General features: G+C 29.0%; 1 protein-coding gene across 2 annotated transcripts in view; it reads right to left on the bottom strand.

Annotated features, from left to right (window-relative positions):
• LOC107449400 (lachesin-like) overlaps positions 1-19,076 on the bottom strand; it is a 303,582-nt gene that overhangs the window by 53,106 nt on the left and 231,400 nt on the right. For both annotated transcript variants that reach the window (XM_087168086.1, XM_087168085.1), the window contains 2 exons: positions 13,502-13,709; positions 647-805 (listed from right to left, as the gene is read on the bottom strand). In XM_087168086.1, coding sequence (XP_087024212.1) covers positions 647-805; positions 13,502-13,709 — 367 coding nt within the window. The remainder of the gene's footprint in view (positions 1-646; positions 806-13,501; positions 13,710-19,076) is intronic.

Raw genomic sequence — 19,076 nt, 5'->3', positions numbered from 1 at the left:
GGATAAAAAAGGATTTACAGAATTTAACCTTCAAGTGTGAAGAACAACGCACGAATAACTTAAACATATTTGAAAGATTATAAACGAGGAGAAAAACTCTAATATAGCCCATAATTATTAAGTAAACTATAATTATTAGGTTTATTAAAAATGTTCTTAGAGTTAAATCCTTCAAAATGTTTAAAATTACAAACGTAATACAAAAGAAACAACAACCCGAGATATTATTTTTTTGCCTTATTCAAGAAATTTTCAGAAGATATTAACTTTTAGATTACTTAACTTAACTTTTATATATTAAAAATTTCTTTCTTTCAACCACATGCATTATAGTCCCGGTGTTTTCAGAAGTTGAAAGCTGCAGGCTTTCCTGCATCATACATTGGTTTCTTTCTTGCGTTATTCAAAGAAAAACTATCTGTAACTGGGAAGTCTCATTGTAGATCTGATCAGGACACAATTTTTGGAAGATTTATAACAAAAAATTAAATAGTATCCTGCTTCGTAACGTTGAAGCCCATTTGTATATACAATTCCCGACAAGTTGACAAATGAAATAACCAATGCATTTTTTAATAAAAGTGGAATCTGCTTTATAAAATATTAAATAATGGAAATTTGGAAATAAAAGTAAAATATAGCTGACCTTCTTGCCAATTTCCTGCCGCTACTGGCTGATAATCTTCTCTTCTCCAAGATATCGTTGGCGATGGATAACCTTTTGCTTTACATACTAATGTTACATCTGAACCTTCCCGCGCAAGAACGTCTGAACTTGAATCTGTATCGATTATGTCTGGTGGAACTGAAATAGAAATTATAGGAATTAATACAATAATATAAAACTTTTTATTATTTTTTCTATGAAAAAAATGAAAACTTTAATTTATATTTTTAAATGCAACACCAAAAGCTAGTTATATCAGTTATATCATCATTTTAGTTGTATCATCGAAAGATACTTTTTATTAAATATTTAAGTTTTTCATTTCCCCTTTTAACTTTTTTAAAATTATTTTTGTAGATAAGAAACCTGTCATTTGGAAGTTAAATAATGTCCTTTTTGAAGGGGAAAATAATTTTTTCATTCACGTACCCTTTTGTCTTTCAATAAAAGAGATCTTTAACACATTTTGTCAAAAAATATTTGACATTTTTCATTACTTTTTAAGAATTTGTTCTCATTATTGTTCGATGAAGCACATGTTTTTGTTGCATTGTGTGTTGTTGTAACACATGTATTGTTTGATGTTGATTGCACCTATGCCATTTTTAAGGTCTATCCAGTGTACTTCATTAAAAAAATATACATATATTCTGACAAAATCTTAATACTCGATATACTTTAGTTGAAATTAATATTTAAATATGTTAATATGGAGAAATTTTAAAAAAAATATTTTTACATTGTTCGCTTTTGTATATGCCTCCCACGTAAAACGCATGTCGTTGAAAGCTTGCTTTTTTGTATAGAGAAATATTTTTTACATTTCCCTGAAGAAAAGTTCTGACATTTTCGAAACCTTACAGAATCATTTTAATTATATTTTTTATATTTTTAGTATATTTCACGCATTGTAATCTGAATTATTGGATGTCTGAATTATGTACTATCAAAATAATTTAAATATATATTATTTAAACCTCATAAGCAATTATTACAAATATTGGAAAATATATTTTTAATGATTTTTGATCCACACATGTTAATTTTGTACTCAAAGAAAGAATAGCAATACAATATTTTGATTTATTCCACTAAAGTAGTGCTCTGTGCAACTATTGGTGTTGACGTAGTCGAAACTAGTAGTCGATGAAGTCTTTGGTCTTAATTAAGCTATCTAAAAAAGGTTTTAGGGTTGATGAACCAACATCCAATAGGTAGTTGTATATATATATATATATATATATATATATATATATATATATATATATATATATATATATATATATATATATATATATATATATATATACAACTACCTACTGGATATTAAATTGTATAAAAACGGAAAAAAAAGTTGTAAAATTTATCAACCTTGTTGATAGAGAGGCGAGGATACTTGATTTTATAATTTTTATTAGTGTGTAATTAAAGTGTGGTGAGGCAAAAACTTTTTCAAGCACTCTCATCTAACAAATTTGATAAGATATGAGTTACTTCTAAACTTTGAGCTTCAAATTTGTGGACTTTAGATGCCTTTTGTAAATTATATTATAAATGATATTATTTTATAAATTATTTCATTCTCCCTTAATTGACCTGAAGTTTGACCTCTCTCCCAAGATGAACTTTAGCTGAGATTTTGAATATACTGAGGAAGAGAGGAGCTCAAAAGGGAATGGAGCCTTAAACTTTACAATATAGGCAAGTGAGGTATTTATTTACACTAAACCGGGTGAAAAAAAATTTAATTTGATCAGGCTTATTGTTCAAAAGGTATAAGGGATATACTAAATACGAAACTACGAAATATTGGACCAAATCCGAAATATTTAAAAATTAGTTCGATTGACTTATTTATAATTTTTTTAAATTTGATGTAAACAAAATATATATGAAGCAGTGTCTCTCTTATTCAGGTAAAAATTTCATATGCACAAACTTGCACAAATGCGCATATTTAATTTTTTCGAACGGAACTTTTAACTCTTTTAACTTTAAACATTTTTACTCTAAATTCTATATATTTGATTTAATTAAGCGTAAAAAATACATACGATTCAATATTTTGCAATCTCAGAAGCCTAAATAGTGAAGTTAAAAAGTGCAAAACTATCCCTTTTTTATAACATACAGACATTATAAACTATAGAAATATTAGTTCTGTCGACAGCATTTTAATATACAGCATATATATATATATATATATATATATATATATATATATATATATATATATATATATATATATATATATATATATATATATATATATATATATATATATATATATATATATATACACTGGTTATCATAAATTAAGGAAAATTCACAAAAATCGCGATAACTCAAGAAATTACACATGGAATTTTATGAAACTTACCCACAATATACAACACATAGTAAGGTATTAAACAACATTAAAAGAAATTATCAGACATTAATAGTAGTATAGAAATTAGCACATGTATAAAATAAACAAATTGGAAGTATCGGTTTGCAATAGAAAAAGTACCTTTAATATGGAATATGATTGCCTCTAGAAGCAATACAGCACAAACAGCGATGTGTGATGCTTTCAATTATGCGGTCTATCAGTTCAATAGGAAGTGAGAGCCATTGCTCTTGTAAAGCAGTTGCAAGCGTGGCAAGGGTCTGAGGGGGCGGATTGATGGCAGATACACGCCTCCCTAGAGCATCCCAAACGTGCTCGATAGGATTCAAGTCCGGGGATCGAGCTGGCCACTCCATGCGAGTAATTGTTTCCTGTTGAAGATAATCATCAACAATGCGAGCTCTGTGTGGTCTTGCATTATCGTCCTGTAACAGGAAGCAATCACCAATTGCCCCGGCATATGGGCGCACATAAGCATCAAGGATGTTGTCTCGATAAACCTGAGCATTCACGGTTCCCCTTGGAAAGACATGGAGGTATGTGCGCCCTCCTAAGGATATGCCTCCCCAAACACAGACACTGCCTCTTCCGTATGCATCTCTTTCACGGATGTTTGATGGATGATAACGGGTCCCAGGTTCTCTCCATATCAAATAACGTCTACTGTCACTTTCTAGACTAAACCTGGACTCATCCGTAAAGAGAACAGGCCTCCATTGATCTGACGTCCAGTGGACATGTTGTCGGGCCCACTGCAAACGGTCTCTCCTATGGCGTGATGTGAGCGGCACGCAAATGGCTGGTCGTCTCGCATACAGACCACCTTCGTGGAGCCTTCTGCGCACAGTTGACGTTGACACCAACCTTCCGGTGGCTGCAGCAAGAGAGGATCTAAGATGTGTCGGAGTAGCGGTTCTATTCCTGCGTGCACTTAATGTCAAATATCGGTCATCGGCACTGGTCGTAACAGTTGGCCGTCCTTGACTGAACCTCCTAGATGCCGAATCTGTGGTTTGAAATTGCCTCCAAAGTCTATGAACCACAGATGGACTCACATTTAGCCATCTGGCCACTTCTGATTGACTCTGCCCTGCCTCTAGTCTCCCGATGGCTCTCCATCGTAGTTCTTCAGGCAAATGATGCCTAGAGGTCATTATTACGAATTGGCTATCTCAGATTTTCAATGTCGCAATCACAGTAAAATTTGTGTGCTTTCTCTCAAACTTGGACTTTTATGCTCCAGGCAGATGACGTAAGCCGAGTGCAGCGCCACTAATTTGCATATTGCAATTTTACTCAGCTACTCTTAGTGGACAACATATGCAAATTTTGCACGGTTTGGCTTACTTTTGAAAGAGTTATCGCTATTTTTGTGATTTTTCCTTAATTTATGATAACCAGTGTATATATATATATATATATATATATATATATATACCGAGCAGGAAAACGTTTTCTCTACATTTTGAACTATATATATATACAGGATGTCTCAGTTAAGAGTTTCAAAACTCCTAAGAGTGGTAGGGTGCATCCTGACCACTCTAAATCATATAGCAATGCGGGGTCGGAAGTGCTTTCCTGAAGCGGTAATGTACACAGAAGCTCCATAAAGAAAAGAGACGGTCTGTGAAAAATCGTTTTAATAATGCATTGAAATAAGCTTAAGGTACATGGGTCAAAGTAAGTGCTCGAAGTTTCTGCCACCGGCTACAATGCACACCTCACATCTCCGGCGTATGGACATCCGAACATTCTGCAATACTCTTGGCATATCGCAAATTTCTCCGGCAGCTACTGCGATTCTTACAACCAGCTCCTCAGCATTGTCAACAGGGGTGCCAGAAGCCAGTGTTTTCATATGACCCCAGAAATAAAAAGTAAGACATGATAGGTCGGGTGACCGAGGAGGCCATCTTACTGGAAAACTCGGAAGTTTCATACAACGCCATCTACCGCCTCTTGAAAGCATTTGAGACCCCACATTGTATGATTTCGAGTCGTCAGGACGCACTCTACCCCTCTTAGGAGTTCTGAAACGCTTAACTGAGACACCCTGTATATACCATCGAGTCATTAAGATTGATTCCTTAAACGTGAAGATACTATCTAATAGGAGATTCGACAGAAGATAGATATAAAGATTTGCAGGATGGTTCTTTTATTTAGTTAAAACAACATAAATGAATCTAGGTTCTTGGTTTTGACTACTCCAAGAACTAATTTTAGTGTTAGGAAAAGTGAAACACCAAGAATGTTCCTTACACCTCTTAGTGTAAAGTAGGCACCATCATTTTTGTTATTCAGTAACTTTAAAGTTTATAACAGTCACATATGATGCGAATAAGAGTTAGTAAAGTAATTTTTTTATACACAGTATAAATAAAGTATCATTATGATACATGCGTACAAGATTCTTTAAAATTTGTTATGTTAATTAAACATGCAAGCAAACACAAAGAAAATATTATTATGAATTCGTACTAGGTTTAAAATAACCAAAGCGGATAGAAAATTAATAAAATTTATAAAATTACTTAATTTAGAAAGTTATGTTATTTATAAAATTATTTAATGCAATTGTCAGATTTATGTAGGTTTTCCTATGAGAATTGTGGTGCTAATATAGGAATTACTTATTTCCTAGTTTTTATTTTTATTCCCCGGTATTTTTCAAATTTGATTTTCTTTACTATTCTGAATCCTATTTTAATTAAATTAATTTTTATCATAATTCATAAAATGTAAAAATATGTACTTTTATTCTTCTTTTAACAATTAATGTATCGGATAACATTTTAATTCAATACAAATGTATAACGCATAAATTCAGTGTCGTGATCAATCGAATACCAAAATTTTTTTAACTCTATTTTTTTAACTGCTTCTTTTCTCTAACCATGAAAATGTTTCAGTTATAGAGTTATATTAAATTGTATTGCTCATTTTGATCACTAAACTGAAGCCGGATCATTTAAAATTTAACATCAATAACGCGATATTGGTTAAATTTTATTTTGTTTTTATTTATTATCTATTTGTATTATTTATCAATCACCATAGTTTGGATATCTCTCCATAATTTTACTGGTAATTTGAATTTCTTCGTGTTAAGACGTGTCTTATGGATGTCTTATGACTCTTCAGTCCGACGGCAAAAAGCGTTTCAAAATTGTTAATAACAATCGATGCCGGAAAAAAAAACTGTTTTAGCATATGTAAAGCAGATGCTTAGTATTATACTTTTGAATATAATGTGTTTTTGAAGTCTTAAAAATGACCATGCTTGTCAATTTTATAGATGCTAAATAATAAAGAATGATGTTTTTCTTTGATCATATCTCAGCAGTTCCCCTTTTTTTTTGGTACAAAAGCATTATGCAAATATTTACACAGCATGATACAACGTAAAAATAAATTCATAGGTGACAATACCTTATTTGTATATAAATTAGTGTTAAAATATCTCACTCTCTCAACACCTAAGTAAATTCAAGATGGTGACTAAAGCTCACCTAAGTCGAGGGGATAAGCTTTTGGTTTATATAGTGGATCTAAACTATTGCGAGCTTCCCCCTAATTATTTCAGCGCTAAACATTTTTAGAAACACTGGAACTGGCTTACTAAGCTTACTGATAAAATATGTTACTCTTTAAGGTCTTTTCTTTTACGGGCAGCAAATTTTGATTGAAGATTCTTGGCGTACAGCACACTAGCAATTGAACCTTTTTTGAGACACAGGAACTTATCTACTAAGTTAATTGGTCAAATATTATGTACTTTTTCGTTTTACCGTTACCGACGCAGCAAATTTTAATTGAAATTTTTTTTTAACAGGCAGCACACTAGCAATTAAATCCTTTTAAGGACACGAGAACTGATCTACTAAGTTTATTCGCAAAATATGTAACATTTTTTGGTTTAACACTTTACGGCGCAGCAAATTTTAATTGAAAATTTTAGACAGGCAGCACACTAGCAATTACGACCGTAGATCGTAAATTCTAATAAAGAGATATGCTTGAGCTTCATGTTGTTTAAAGAATAGTAGTTGCCGAAAACGGTGGATGTTTAAAAGCAAATAGTTTTACATTATTCGTTATTTAAAAAATATTTTTGAATAAGTGATGCCAGACTAGCAACACTTTGTCGGAAACTGTTGACGAGTTTTGTCGTGTTTTCATTTATTTCTGCTTCACTACATTTCCATCTAAATTGAAAAGTTTCTGTTGAATTACAGCATTAAGCAGCTTTTGTAAATACAATATAAATCATAAATATAGCACAACAACCATATATTGTTTTTGAATAATGAAGTTGTTATCTGAGATAAGTTTTGATTTGGTAGAGTAGATTTAAAGGTGGAAAATAAAAATTTTATTGCATAGCTGCCAACTCTACTGGATTTTCCAGTACACTACTAGATTTTGTCAATTCCTTCTGATCTACAGGTTTAATAAAAATTCTCCATGTTTTTTGTGCCTTTTGAAAAATTCCCTTAAATTGAGTAAACCCTATTGAAATAGAATTTTTGCACAAATTCTTGCCTGCTTGAATATTGAAATAGGTATTACTAATACATAATGAAATGAGCCTCTTTTATAGAAATAAGTTTAAAACTTTTTTTTCTTAAATGCTCAGTTTTTTTATTCAAAATTCCCATTTTAATTTAATTAGAAACTCTTAATTATTTTTCATGAAATAAATGCACTTTACTATTCAAATGTATGAGCAAACATAATACACACTATTTCAAGCATGAACTGGAAAATATAGCAGTTTTCTATTTTGATGACTATGAAAATTCCTAACATTCCCTATGTGTAAAGTATTTAGTACATTATAAAACAATTATCATTACAATTATATTTCATAAAATCTACTGGATTTTTCATTATCTATGTCGGCAGCGATGCTATTGATACAGTATGCAAAATATATGCAAAGAAAATAATTTATGAGAAAACAAAAAATGCTTACATAACTCGAAATTTCTCCCCAAAGTGTGACCCAAAATAAATTTATTTACATCGGTCAGATAAACTTTTCCTTCCGGCATTGAAATTCTATTTATCGGATGCCTAATTAGCATTGAGGCTTAAAATAGCAAACTCGTTAAGGGATCGTTGTTGGAATTTATAGGTAATGAAATTCTGTTTGCTACTTTAATTCAATCAGTGGGGATAAGAATTCTTTGGAAAACTAATGTGCTTAAGGGTAAAACACAATAAATATTTATGACGAACAGGAAATTTATTAAATTGTCATTTTGAATCCAATACTGATTTCAAGTACGTTAATTAATTTTCTAACTAATTCTTCTTACTCAGTTATTTTAAATTAATGATTATGCTTATTTCAGCATCATTCCATTCTAAATCTTGGAATTAAATAACCATATAAACAGGTACATCTTGCTTTTCTACTCAAACTATTTCCTTCATTTCAATGTTCTAGTTTTGCTCCATTTTCCATGCACACAATTTTTGCGAATTTTGTTCTAATGTTTAAAAATTTAGTTCAACAGTAGCAATTTAATTTTAACACTCAGTTTCACTTTAAATGACATGACTTAAACGCATCTTGTTTCTGAAAGCATTGGAAATTTATGCGAAATAAAAATTTAAATGCATATCTATGTAGAAATGCTCATTTTAAGTTTAAAAATACTACACAACTGAAATTTCTATTAATCTTTTAAGAAAATTTTTCTTAAGAATATTTCCTTCACCCTCAATAAGAAATAAATGTCAAAATTACCACAATATGATGACATTTAATATCTTTCTGCTCTGGAGGAACACCCGAACGCACATTATTTTTTCCCTAAGAGCTTTTGTAATAATTTCGCTAAAATTATTAATAAAATATTATTTATAATATGTGATAAAATTTGAGAAATTTAGTAAAAATTGGTAAATGTTCATGCTCTCCTAGAGTATGACATAAAAACCGTTTATTCGATTAAATTTAGTTTTCAGTTTGTATTTTTTAATAAATGAGTGTTAAAAACTGAAATTTTGAGAAGTATAATTTCTGATAAACCGTTACCTTACGAACAGCAAGAATTATCAAATAATTCTTTTAAATATTTTATTAAGAAGAAAGTTGTCCCTCGTCAGTACCGCATGCTTTCAGTTTACACGATTTAAAGCTTGCTCATACATACTAATACAATATGTAATAAAAGAGTACCATATTATTATTATGTTTGTGAGATCTTGGATAAAGCTAAAACTTCCATATATTCCATATACTTCCATATTATTATTATGTTTGTGAGATCTTGGGTAAAGCTAAAACTTCCATATATGATACCGTGGGCTGTTATCTCGTATGTGATCAAAGTCCTGATGTAGTTAAATGATATTCGTCGGCATAATTACTATTTTAAGGAAATTAGGAAAAATAAATATTCATAACTATTTTTCAATTATTAAAAAATATATAAATTAAAATTAGAACAGAGAAGCATATTTCACAAGTTTGAGTTTTCGTATCTAGGAATGTGTGAAAAATATTTTTTACACGTTTTCACGACCAGCATTTGACGCATAGATAAATTAAAAAAGTTAAATATCCAAGAAGCGAATACTTGGAAATTTAATCGAAATAAAGTATTTCAGTTGTTTCGGTGCGCATATGTATACACATATTACTATTGCTGCTTTATTATGAAAACTAAATATTCATATATTTATTTTAATCATAAAAGAATGCTTTACTTAAAATTAGAAGAGAGAAGCAACTTTCATGATTTCAAATTTTTATATTTGTGAACTTGCTAAAATAAATTTACAACCCACATCAGATAGATAAATAAACTAAAGCAGTTTTACATGAGACGAATGTGTAAAGATTTAATTTAAATAAACTGTTTTTCTTGTTTCACTACACATATGTATATAGATATTATTAAACGGTAGGGTAATATTTGTTACTAAATAAAATATTTTACAATCTAAGCATTCTAAGCTTCTAAAATTTAACAATCAGGAAATTATGAAAAAAAATATTCATAATTTTTTTTTATTTTGAAAATAAATGTTAAACTTAAAATTAGAAGAGCAAAACAAATTTCAATAGCTCAAATTTTCGTATCTGGCAACGTGCTAAAAACATTTTTTTCACATTTTTAAGACCAACATTTGATACATAAATAAATGGACACAGTTTTATTTGAAACTATTCAGTGAATATTTAATCAAAATATGTTGCTTGCTTCTGTGTACATATTTCTATTCACATATATCATTAAATAGCAGTGTGGCATGTGTTATTAAATAAAATATTTTACAATCTCATCGTGGTAGAAACATTCTAAGTTTTTAAATTTATCAGTCAGCCTTGAATTTTAATGTCTCCTTAAGAGATATTCGTTGATATAATTATTCTCCTCACAATTCACTTGTAAAAAGAATATATCAGTTTAAATTAGATGGGAGAAACACATTTCATAAGTTCAAATTGCTCTTATCACTACCGCACAGTGTTCATTTACGATAAAAGCTGTCAAATGCATCTGGTGACATTTTCTCGCAACTCTATCGATCGGTTAATTATAACCGTCTACTGACACAATTTCAGAAAGCCATTCAAATACATAATTTCATCAAAGATTTTTGAACAACTATGATGGATGGCAATGATTCTGTTTGAAGCTACATCAAGAGAAAAGTATAAAAATATGATTAATTATTTATGAAGTTAAGAAAATGAGCTCAATTAGTTCTTAGTTTCTTTTTTTCCTAGAATTATAAAATCAGAATTGAAACTTTATAATAAATAAGAGGAATATTTCTCCATAATTTTAAGTAAGTTTAAAAAAATATATTGATTTATTAAATATTCTTTAATCCCCTTGCTTCTCTAATGTTTATATTGGTATTCACTTCTTTTTTCTACATCAATGACTAATTTTCATATTTATGCAAATCAATTAACATCAGCATAATGTCCTTAAAATTATGCAAGAACAGTACGCTTTCAAAAATTTTGTGAAGTACTAGATTTAACATATTTTTAACTAATTAAATAGATCAGAAAACTGTAAATAATAAATATGAAACTTTTTATAAAAATTGATTTTCTGTATTTAATGAAATAATCCATGTTACACAAGATTGTCTCTGTAAAATGAATTTTTAAAAAAAAATGTACCTTGGTTATTTTTTCTTTAATTTTAAGTGTTTTGAAAAAGGTAGAAATATACACATCGTTAATTATTTGCTTGATTAACAATCATCATCATCAATGGCTAGACAGCGCAGGAAAGGTGTTTCCAGGCCAACCTTTTTCCAACTAGTGTTTTCCAGTTTTTAGTTAAGACCATAAGGTCTTTTTCTAGGCCATCTATTCATATCAAATCCGGCCGGCCTTTTCTTCATGTGCCAACTGGTCTGGCATAAAATCGCTTTTTGTGGTATGGTTTTCATCCATTTTGATAATGTGGCCTGGGCACTTTATTCTTTGTTGTTGAATAAAGTTAATAATGTCAGGTTCATTATATGAGATAAATTTGTTCTTCGTTTTGTTCTTTCGATAAACAATATATACCATAATTAGTGTGCACGCTATAATTATGTAAGCTATTAGGGTCATACTGTTTGCTGCAGCTCACGAAGACGATGATGTATTTGTAATCATTGCTAATTTTTTGCATAAAACAGGTTTTTTCTACGAAAGTTGAAATTATGAGCACTAAAAAGAATTTTGTTTGCTTAAACGTGTACCCCTATTTCACGTGCCTAACATTTCCTTATGATTCTATTGAGATCAATAAATAAACATAAATTATAAATTATTTTGCTATGTAATCGATTTTTCTAATGACATTTGAAATTAAAGGTATACTCCTAAAACAAGTTTAGTGACTCCACAATTGTAATTTAATATGTTTTTTTAACCAAGGAGGCTCATGTTTTAAATATAATTTTTGCATGCATTTGTGCAATTTGATCGTTAAGTTATTAACCATTTAATGAATCACTTCATCTGCAATTTATAATAGCATATTAATGTAATTCCCAAAATAAAATAATGTTAAACGGTTAATAAGTTTGACATTGATGTAAAAAAGTTTAACTTAACGCCCAGCGTAATAAGGTAAATATCATAAAATTCTGTTATAATAAAAAAGAAACTTTTTTAGTTTTAAATCCCAATTAATTACTTTTACTAATTTAATTACCCTTTTTCTATAATTCTTGAAGTAATTTTGATTAATTTCTGAAGAGTAAAATTATCAAAATAAAAAATTTATTAATGTCATTGCACTATAAAACAAAGTAAATATTACTCCTAAATGCTTTTAAATTTTATTACAAAAATATTTTGCATGAAAGAAGTTCCTATCATGTGTTTTATCGGTCAATAAAAATGAGCCAAAAACAATGGGAAATTAGGACACCATTATTAGATTTCTCTACATAGTGAGAAACAATGAATAATTGATCCTAAAGGAAACTGGAGTGAATATTCAAATTTTAAATATTATAGTTTTTTTTAAAAAAAAAAGGCGTTACCCGTAACCCGTCTTTCAAATCGTAACAAATTCTCTTAAAAATCACATTTTTCTCTATTCTCAAACAATTGGATGAAGTTCACCTTAATCCTATAGTATAGGTTAAATTTTAAGTAAAGTGAGATAGTTAAGATTTGTATGAAACTTCAGCATTAAACTTGTGTTTTCGACAGCTAAATTTATTAGCAAAGCGAAAAAGATGACAAAAAAGTTCTTATAAGTATAACTATTAGTAGCTGTATGAGATAATAAAAAAATATGGCAGTAAAAAAGAAATTGAACTACATTGTAGATAGTAACACTCTGTAGTTAGTAACTTTTGAAATTAACACGCAGCTCTTCACTGTGAAATATGGTTGATCAAATGGCGGAAAAAAGTACCGGCACCCGGTGCCGAAACTTTTTCCCATAAAATCCATTTTTAGCGGAACATGTTGAGAAAGAAAAAATCTGCTAAACCGTAACTTTTTAAAGTAATTATTGCAGTAAACTCTGAATCACTCTATTTAAATAAATATTAAAGTAAAATCCTCGTTATAATATTTTGCAGTAAAAATGAATACCTCATACTGTAATATGCTTCGAAATTTTTTCATTGTACATCGGTGGTGGTGAGATTTTACTTATCAGAAAATAACAACTCAAAAATACAATATCAAAGAACATGCATAATAATAACTGGTTGCAGTTACAAAAATTCAGCAATATCTGGCAGCTGATTTACTGCTGCATTTAAAATAAAAGTTTAGTTATTTTCAAAGGACGCTTAAACTATATAAAAACACATTTAAATAAGCACTGAATATTGTACTAAATTTCACTAAAACATTAGCTATGGCAATAAGTTCATTGACTGTGACATTAAAAAGGTAACGTTTAACTATTGCATACACTTGGAGAAATTCCATATTAACTTACCTACTACATCAAGATATCCTATTTGGCTTAACATGGGGACTGTATTTACTTGGCACATATATCCTCCACGATCTTCCTCCTGAACTTTGTTTATGTGGAGAACCCAATTTCTGTTGTCACTGTGGCTTAGTGTGATTCGGTAATTTCGTGAAATGACATGACGATGAATAGTTAGAATTGTTTTAGTTTCAACACGAAGCCATGCTATCTAAATGATAAGAAAGAAAAGAAAATTAAGTTTCATTTAATTGACTCTATGAATATAATAACATTTGATTATATATGATAACATTTCAATTCTGATCTTGAAGAAATTAAATTGAAAACTTAAATAAGGTATAAAGGAACTTATCCTTTATAGGGAGCATGGAGCGAAGTTCGTTGACTCGTAGGCATGATGCCAGATTTTGGTCCGCACGGAACACCGCTTAACACAATCATAAAATATGATAGGTGTATTAAATATGAAATCACCACGATTAATAACGATATCAATGGTAATAGAATATGAAAAAATTGTGATCATTTATAGGTATTTGTATCGATTTTGATACTTTTGCTTCCAATATCTATAATATTTCAAAAAGTTAATATCGTAAACATAACGATATTAACGTCAAGGAACAAACATTTCATTTATTTATCAATTTTATAATTTTTTTGCAACTTTCTGCTGCATGAAATTTTTTAAAAAACTTAGATACATTAGTATTACTTATTTTAAATTTGCAAATGATATAATTATTTAAGATAAAGCTTTTCTTGCTTTTTATTACATTTTTAGTCTATTTCATGACAAAATGTACAAGTTTACAAACTATTTGAACGAAAGGAATTGACAAACTACTAGGGAAGTTTCGTCTGAGTAAAACTTTAGTAGAAATCTATGCCCAGAGATGTCGTCATACGCGGCTAGGAGAGTTTCCTTATTGTCATCTGTTCTGAAGTACACGAAGAAAATTCACTAAAATCCCTTAAAATTTCTCACAGAATTTGCGTCTCTCTCTGTTATATAGAACGCTTTTAAATTTGTAGATTTCAATAAAAAATAAGCTAAAACTGTCATTTGTTAGTTAAAAAACTATCTTTAACTTCATGATCAAAGCTTATTCCAGATATGAAACCCCCACCCCCAAATTTGGTAAAATCAAGCATTTATAAAACTGCAACAAAAAATCTGGTCTTGAGTGTAGTTGAATACGATATTATTGTGAATAATGATAAATTTTAGTTCAGTAACCAAAATGTTGATCTATATAAAAATAATAGCTTAAACAGGAAAAATATTACGATATAGTTATTGCTTTATATTGGATTCTTCGATCATACATCGAGACATAAAAATCTGCACTAATTGTTTAGTGACCAATTAGTGCAGATTTTTATGTCTCGATTTTTATGTCGATTTATAATGACCAATAGTGATTGGATTGGAAGCAGTTTGGAAAAGCAATTGCCAACACATACCCATAACCCTTATAAAATAGAGAATGCATTGTTACTTAAAATTATCCTTGTTTTAACTATATTTTTCCAGATTATACTCTTATTACATTTTACTATGTTCCTGTTACATTTTATCATACCCCTATTGCATTTTATTAATTATGTAATTCAAATATGCATTGCTATTTTCAAGGACATACTTTTGATAATTTTGATTTTTGATAATGTTTTGATAATTTTAAATAAATTTCTCATAGAAGAACTACATAAATGTTTGTCGTATTCTAAATAACTGTATATATATATATATATATATATATATATATATATATATATATCTTCTTTATATATATCTATATCCTCTTTATATATATATATATATATATATATATATATATCTTCTTTAAAACAGACACAGGATTTTAATGAAAGCAAAGAAATTTATTATGTCATTCTTAGTTGAGTGGCAGGTGAAAAGTGTAGTTTACTCTGGTTACGGAAAACCTTGCAAAGAATCCGAAAATGTCTCTATTTAGGGAAAAGAGGGAAATCTTAGAAATTGCTTTTGGTTTATGAAATAGGTCAAGTGATTCCCACGAAGATTAAAGGGAAAAATGTCTTTACTTAAATTTATGCATACTTGAGCCAAAAATAGATTTAGATTCGATTTGAATAATTAATTAGAATTAAGTTTTATAGTGACGAACTAACAGAAAAAGATTAATAGAAGTTTTTCATGTTACACACACACACACACACACACATATATATATATATATATATATATATATATATATATATATATATATATATATATATATATATATATATATATATATATATATATATATATATATATATATATATATATATATATTGAACTAGAGAGAAAAAAAATTTAAATTCTTTTAACTTCAGTTTTTTACTGTCCTTAAGCATGTGTCCCTTAGTCTAGATTTATTTTTTGTACTTTCTAGATTTATCTTTTGTATTTGTAATCTTAAAAAATAAATCATGTTCCCGGTAAGGAACTGGGTGTGGTCAGTCACAAAAGAATAGTGACTTATCCCTTAGACATTAAAACAAATATGATATAAGGTTTATTTGTTTATTTCATATTTTCGTTATTTTTTTCTTTCATACAAATAACGACAATGCTGCTATTTTCAACACAATTTAATAATAATGAGATAGGGATGTTACATACTTTAGGAACAATATTTAATGTCCTTATAACTTACATTTGACGAAGAAAAAGAAAAGAAATAAAAAACAATTATATTCGAAGGCTCTTAGATATATAGGATTATTAATTCCGTATTAACTTTAAAAACTCAGAATTCTTTAGGGAATTTATTTCGTGAAAAATATCAAACCATAAGAATTGAAAAAAGCTTTATCAAAGTCTGCGACAATTTTTCCCTACTTACATTTTATCTTAATCTTATTAAAGTTATTAACTCGATTTGAAAGGTTTGGAAAAAAATAGATTTCTTGCTCTTTGAATTTTAAATACAAAATAATGTTTTTAACTCAAGCTACATACTTCTGCACCAATAGGAAACGAATATTTATAAATAGTTGGTTATATAAAATAAAGGTTTTCTCAAAAAATTAAACGATAGCTATTTAAAAATATGTACTGAAATTTAAGTTTAAATATTGATATGGCAGTGACGCAATCTTCTTTAAAACAAGATTAGAAGGCTTACGCTTTAAAACATATTTAGGCATAATATGTATTATAACAAAAAAATGACATTATTGTCTTTCAAATTAAAAAAAATATTTTGCATAGCTCAACTAATAAAATAAAAAATAATAGAAACACCTATAAGGATAAGCAGCATCAAGGAGTCGGACAATAATAATTTATCATCAATGGAAAAATTTTGATTCTTTCTTTGCAATTTTTTTGTGTTTGATAATAATAATTTTAAAATTTTACCAAGTTACAGGTGATTAAAAATGGTTAATAGCTTCCAAAATATTGTTAGTTATAGTTAATGTGGAAATTTGGTAAATATCGATTAATATATTGAATGACATAGGACAATATTTTTTTGTTATTTATTTATTTTATTTGTTACCGTAATCATACTTTAAACAATATTTTCTTTATGTATATTATCTGCAATTTGTCAACAAGATTCCAGCTCCTGTTAAATAATCTCGCAAATTGCCTTATAAAAACGCGGCTTATTTTCAGGAAAATAAATCTGAAACGATATATAGGGGCCAGGGATCATTGTTTAGTATTGAAAATTTGCAAAATGGAAAATTTTTAACAGACCCTTTTACTAAGGTTTCTAGACTTTGTGAGGCATTCCTAGAACAGTCTTAAAATTTGAAAAAAGAACAAGATGGATATTTATTATCAGCATTAGTATGAGATGAAAGGACAAATACGTTGTTTCACATTAGATAGAAACTTTATCGGCACTGAAGATCAACAAAGGAAGAATCAGTAGAAAAAGAAAAAAAATGTAAAGAATTTCCGAAATTAAATACATGTTATTGATAATGGCGTAAGTTAATTCTATCAAAGCAAAAATAAAATTCGACTCACTTTGGGGAATCAGGGTTTTCTTGTTGATCTGGAAAATACTGACACTGTAATGACCCTTACAAAAATTCGCAGGTGTTCCTGAGGTGTAGGCTGTTAGGTAGGTTGTTTAAGGTTTATTTGAAGTTGACTCCAAAAACAACCGCAAAAGATCAACCTCACGAAGTGTATAATCAAGGTGTATGAAGATCTTTTATTAACTCTTGAGGTTTCTATAAGATTGCTGGAAATCTACTTAGAGAAACCAGCTTAATACTAGAGAGAGCTTATTTTTTAGGTGCAGAGGTAATTTTTCTAGTCTATAAGCGAATAAGTATATCCGAGGTGTTAATAATTTCACTCAATCTATCCTGAAAGTATTACTGAGTTACTTATGAAGATGATTTTATGAGGTATAAATAAGGTTGAAATTAAGATATATTAATAAGGTCATTTTTGTTGCACAACATATAGTCTCATTTTCTACCTCAGGTGCTATTGTTTATGTGTCTATGAAGCTTAAAAATCCCTTAAAAACACCTTACTTTTTGTAAGGGTATAGTTGTAAAATTGAATAAATAAAAGTTATAAATTTGCAAAACTGTTTTCCTACTGGTTACAACGCAATATGAAGAAAAATTACTCTAAACTAAATTCCTGCAAATTTAGAGAGAAAATTTCTGCAAAAAATATTGAAACACATTTGAGTTAAGTAAAAGACTTAGACGAGAAGGAATTATATTTCAAGAAATTTGATGAGCTATACAGCTCTGTATTTAAGCAAATTCGCGTTACTTAACATAGAGGCTAAAAGTTCAATCAAATTACTGTTGCAATTGACCGGACACTTAGGGAATTCTTTTAAATTTTTTCAAAAGAGCGAATCCCTCACACTGGTTTCATGTTTGTGCGTCAAATTTTCTGAAAATGCCAATATTTGTTTAAAAAAAAGTGCTCAAAGATTGTCTTCCAATGAGCTTCTTTTTCTATTAAAGCATGATATTCCCACAGTCATTATCAAAGATGCAATAGAGCGGACATTTTGTGATTTTTTTTCAAAATTTTTTTGAAGAGAGTGATTCTCTGTAAACTGGTCTCTTGTTAAAATATGTACGTCAAATTTTATGAGAAAGCCCATTGTGGTTCCACAATTGGCATTAGATATATATTTCTTAACCTTTTAAAATATCTTTTATACTTAGGCTTATTTTATTAATCGAGGTATATTTAAAATAAATCAAAGAGTTAATCTTGTAAACCGAGCATAAAATATTTATTCTTTTTGTATAGATCAATATAACGGTTAACTTTTCATTTCAATACTATAGACTAATTAATTCACTGCCGCACCTAATCGAAAACAAACATCTATTTATACTTTTTATTCTAAATTTCTAACCGCAAAAATGTCTCAGTTGCGTAATTGTAATAATTCTCATAAATTTGGTGGCGACTCGTGATCGCCAAGATATTTTTGAACCCCACATTGATTATACCGGGTAGGCTTTGTTTTGGCTATGTTATATTTCGATAATTCGCCAATTTCGGATCACCTACCCATGCTTCTCCTGTGTTCGTTGGGAA

The sequence above is a fragment of the Parasteatoda tepidariorum genome, chromosome 7, assembly GCF_982258835.1.
Source record: "Parasteatoda tepidariorum strain Cologne lab strain chromosome 7, Ptep-v5.0, whole genome shotgun sequence".
In the NCBI taxonomy this organism is placed as follows: Eukaryota; Metazoa; Arthropoda; class Arachnida; order Araneae; family Theridiidae; genus Parasteatoda; species Parasteatoda tepidariorum.
The sequence above is the reverse complement of the archived record's forward strand: the minus strand, read 5'-3'. Positions and strand labels throughout refer to the sequence as shown.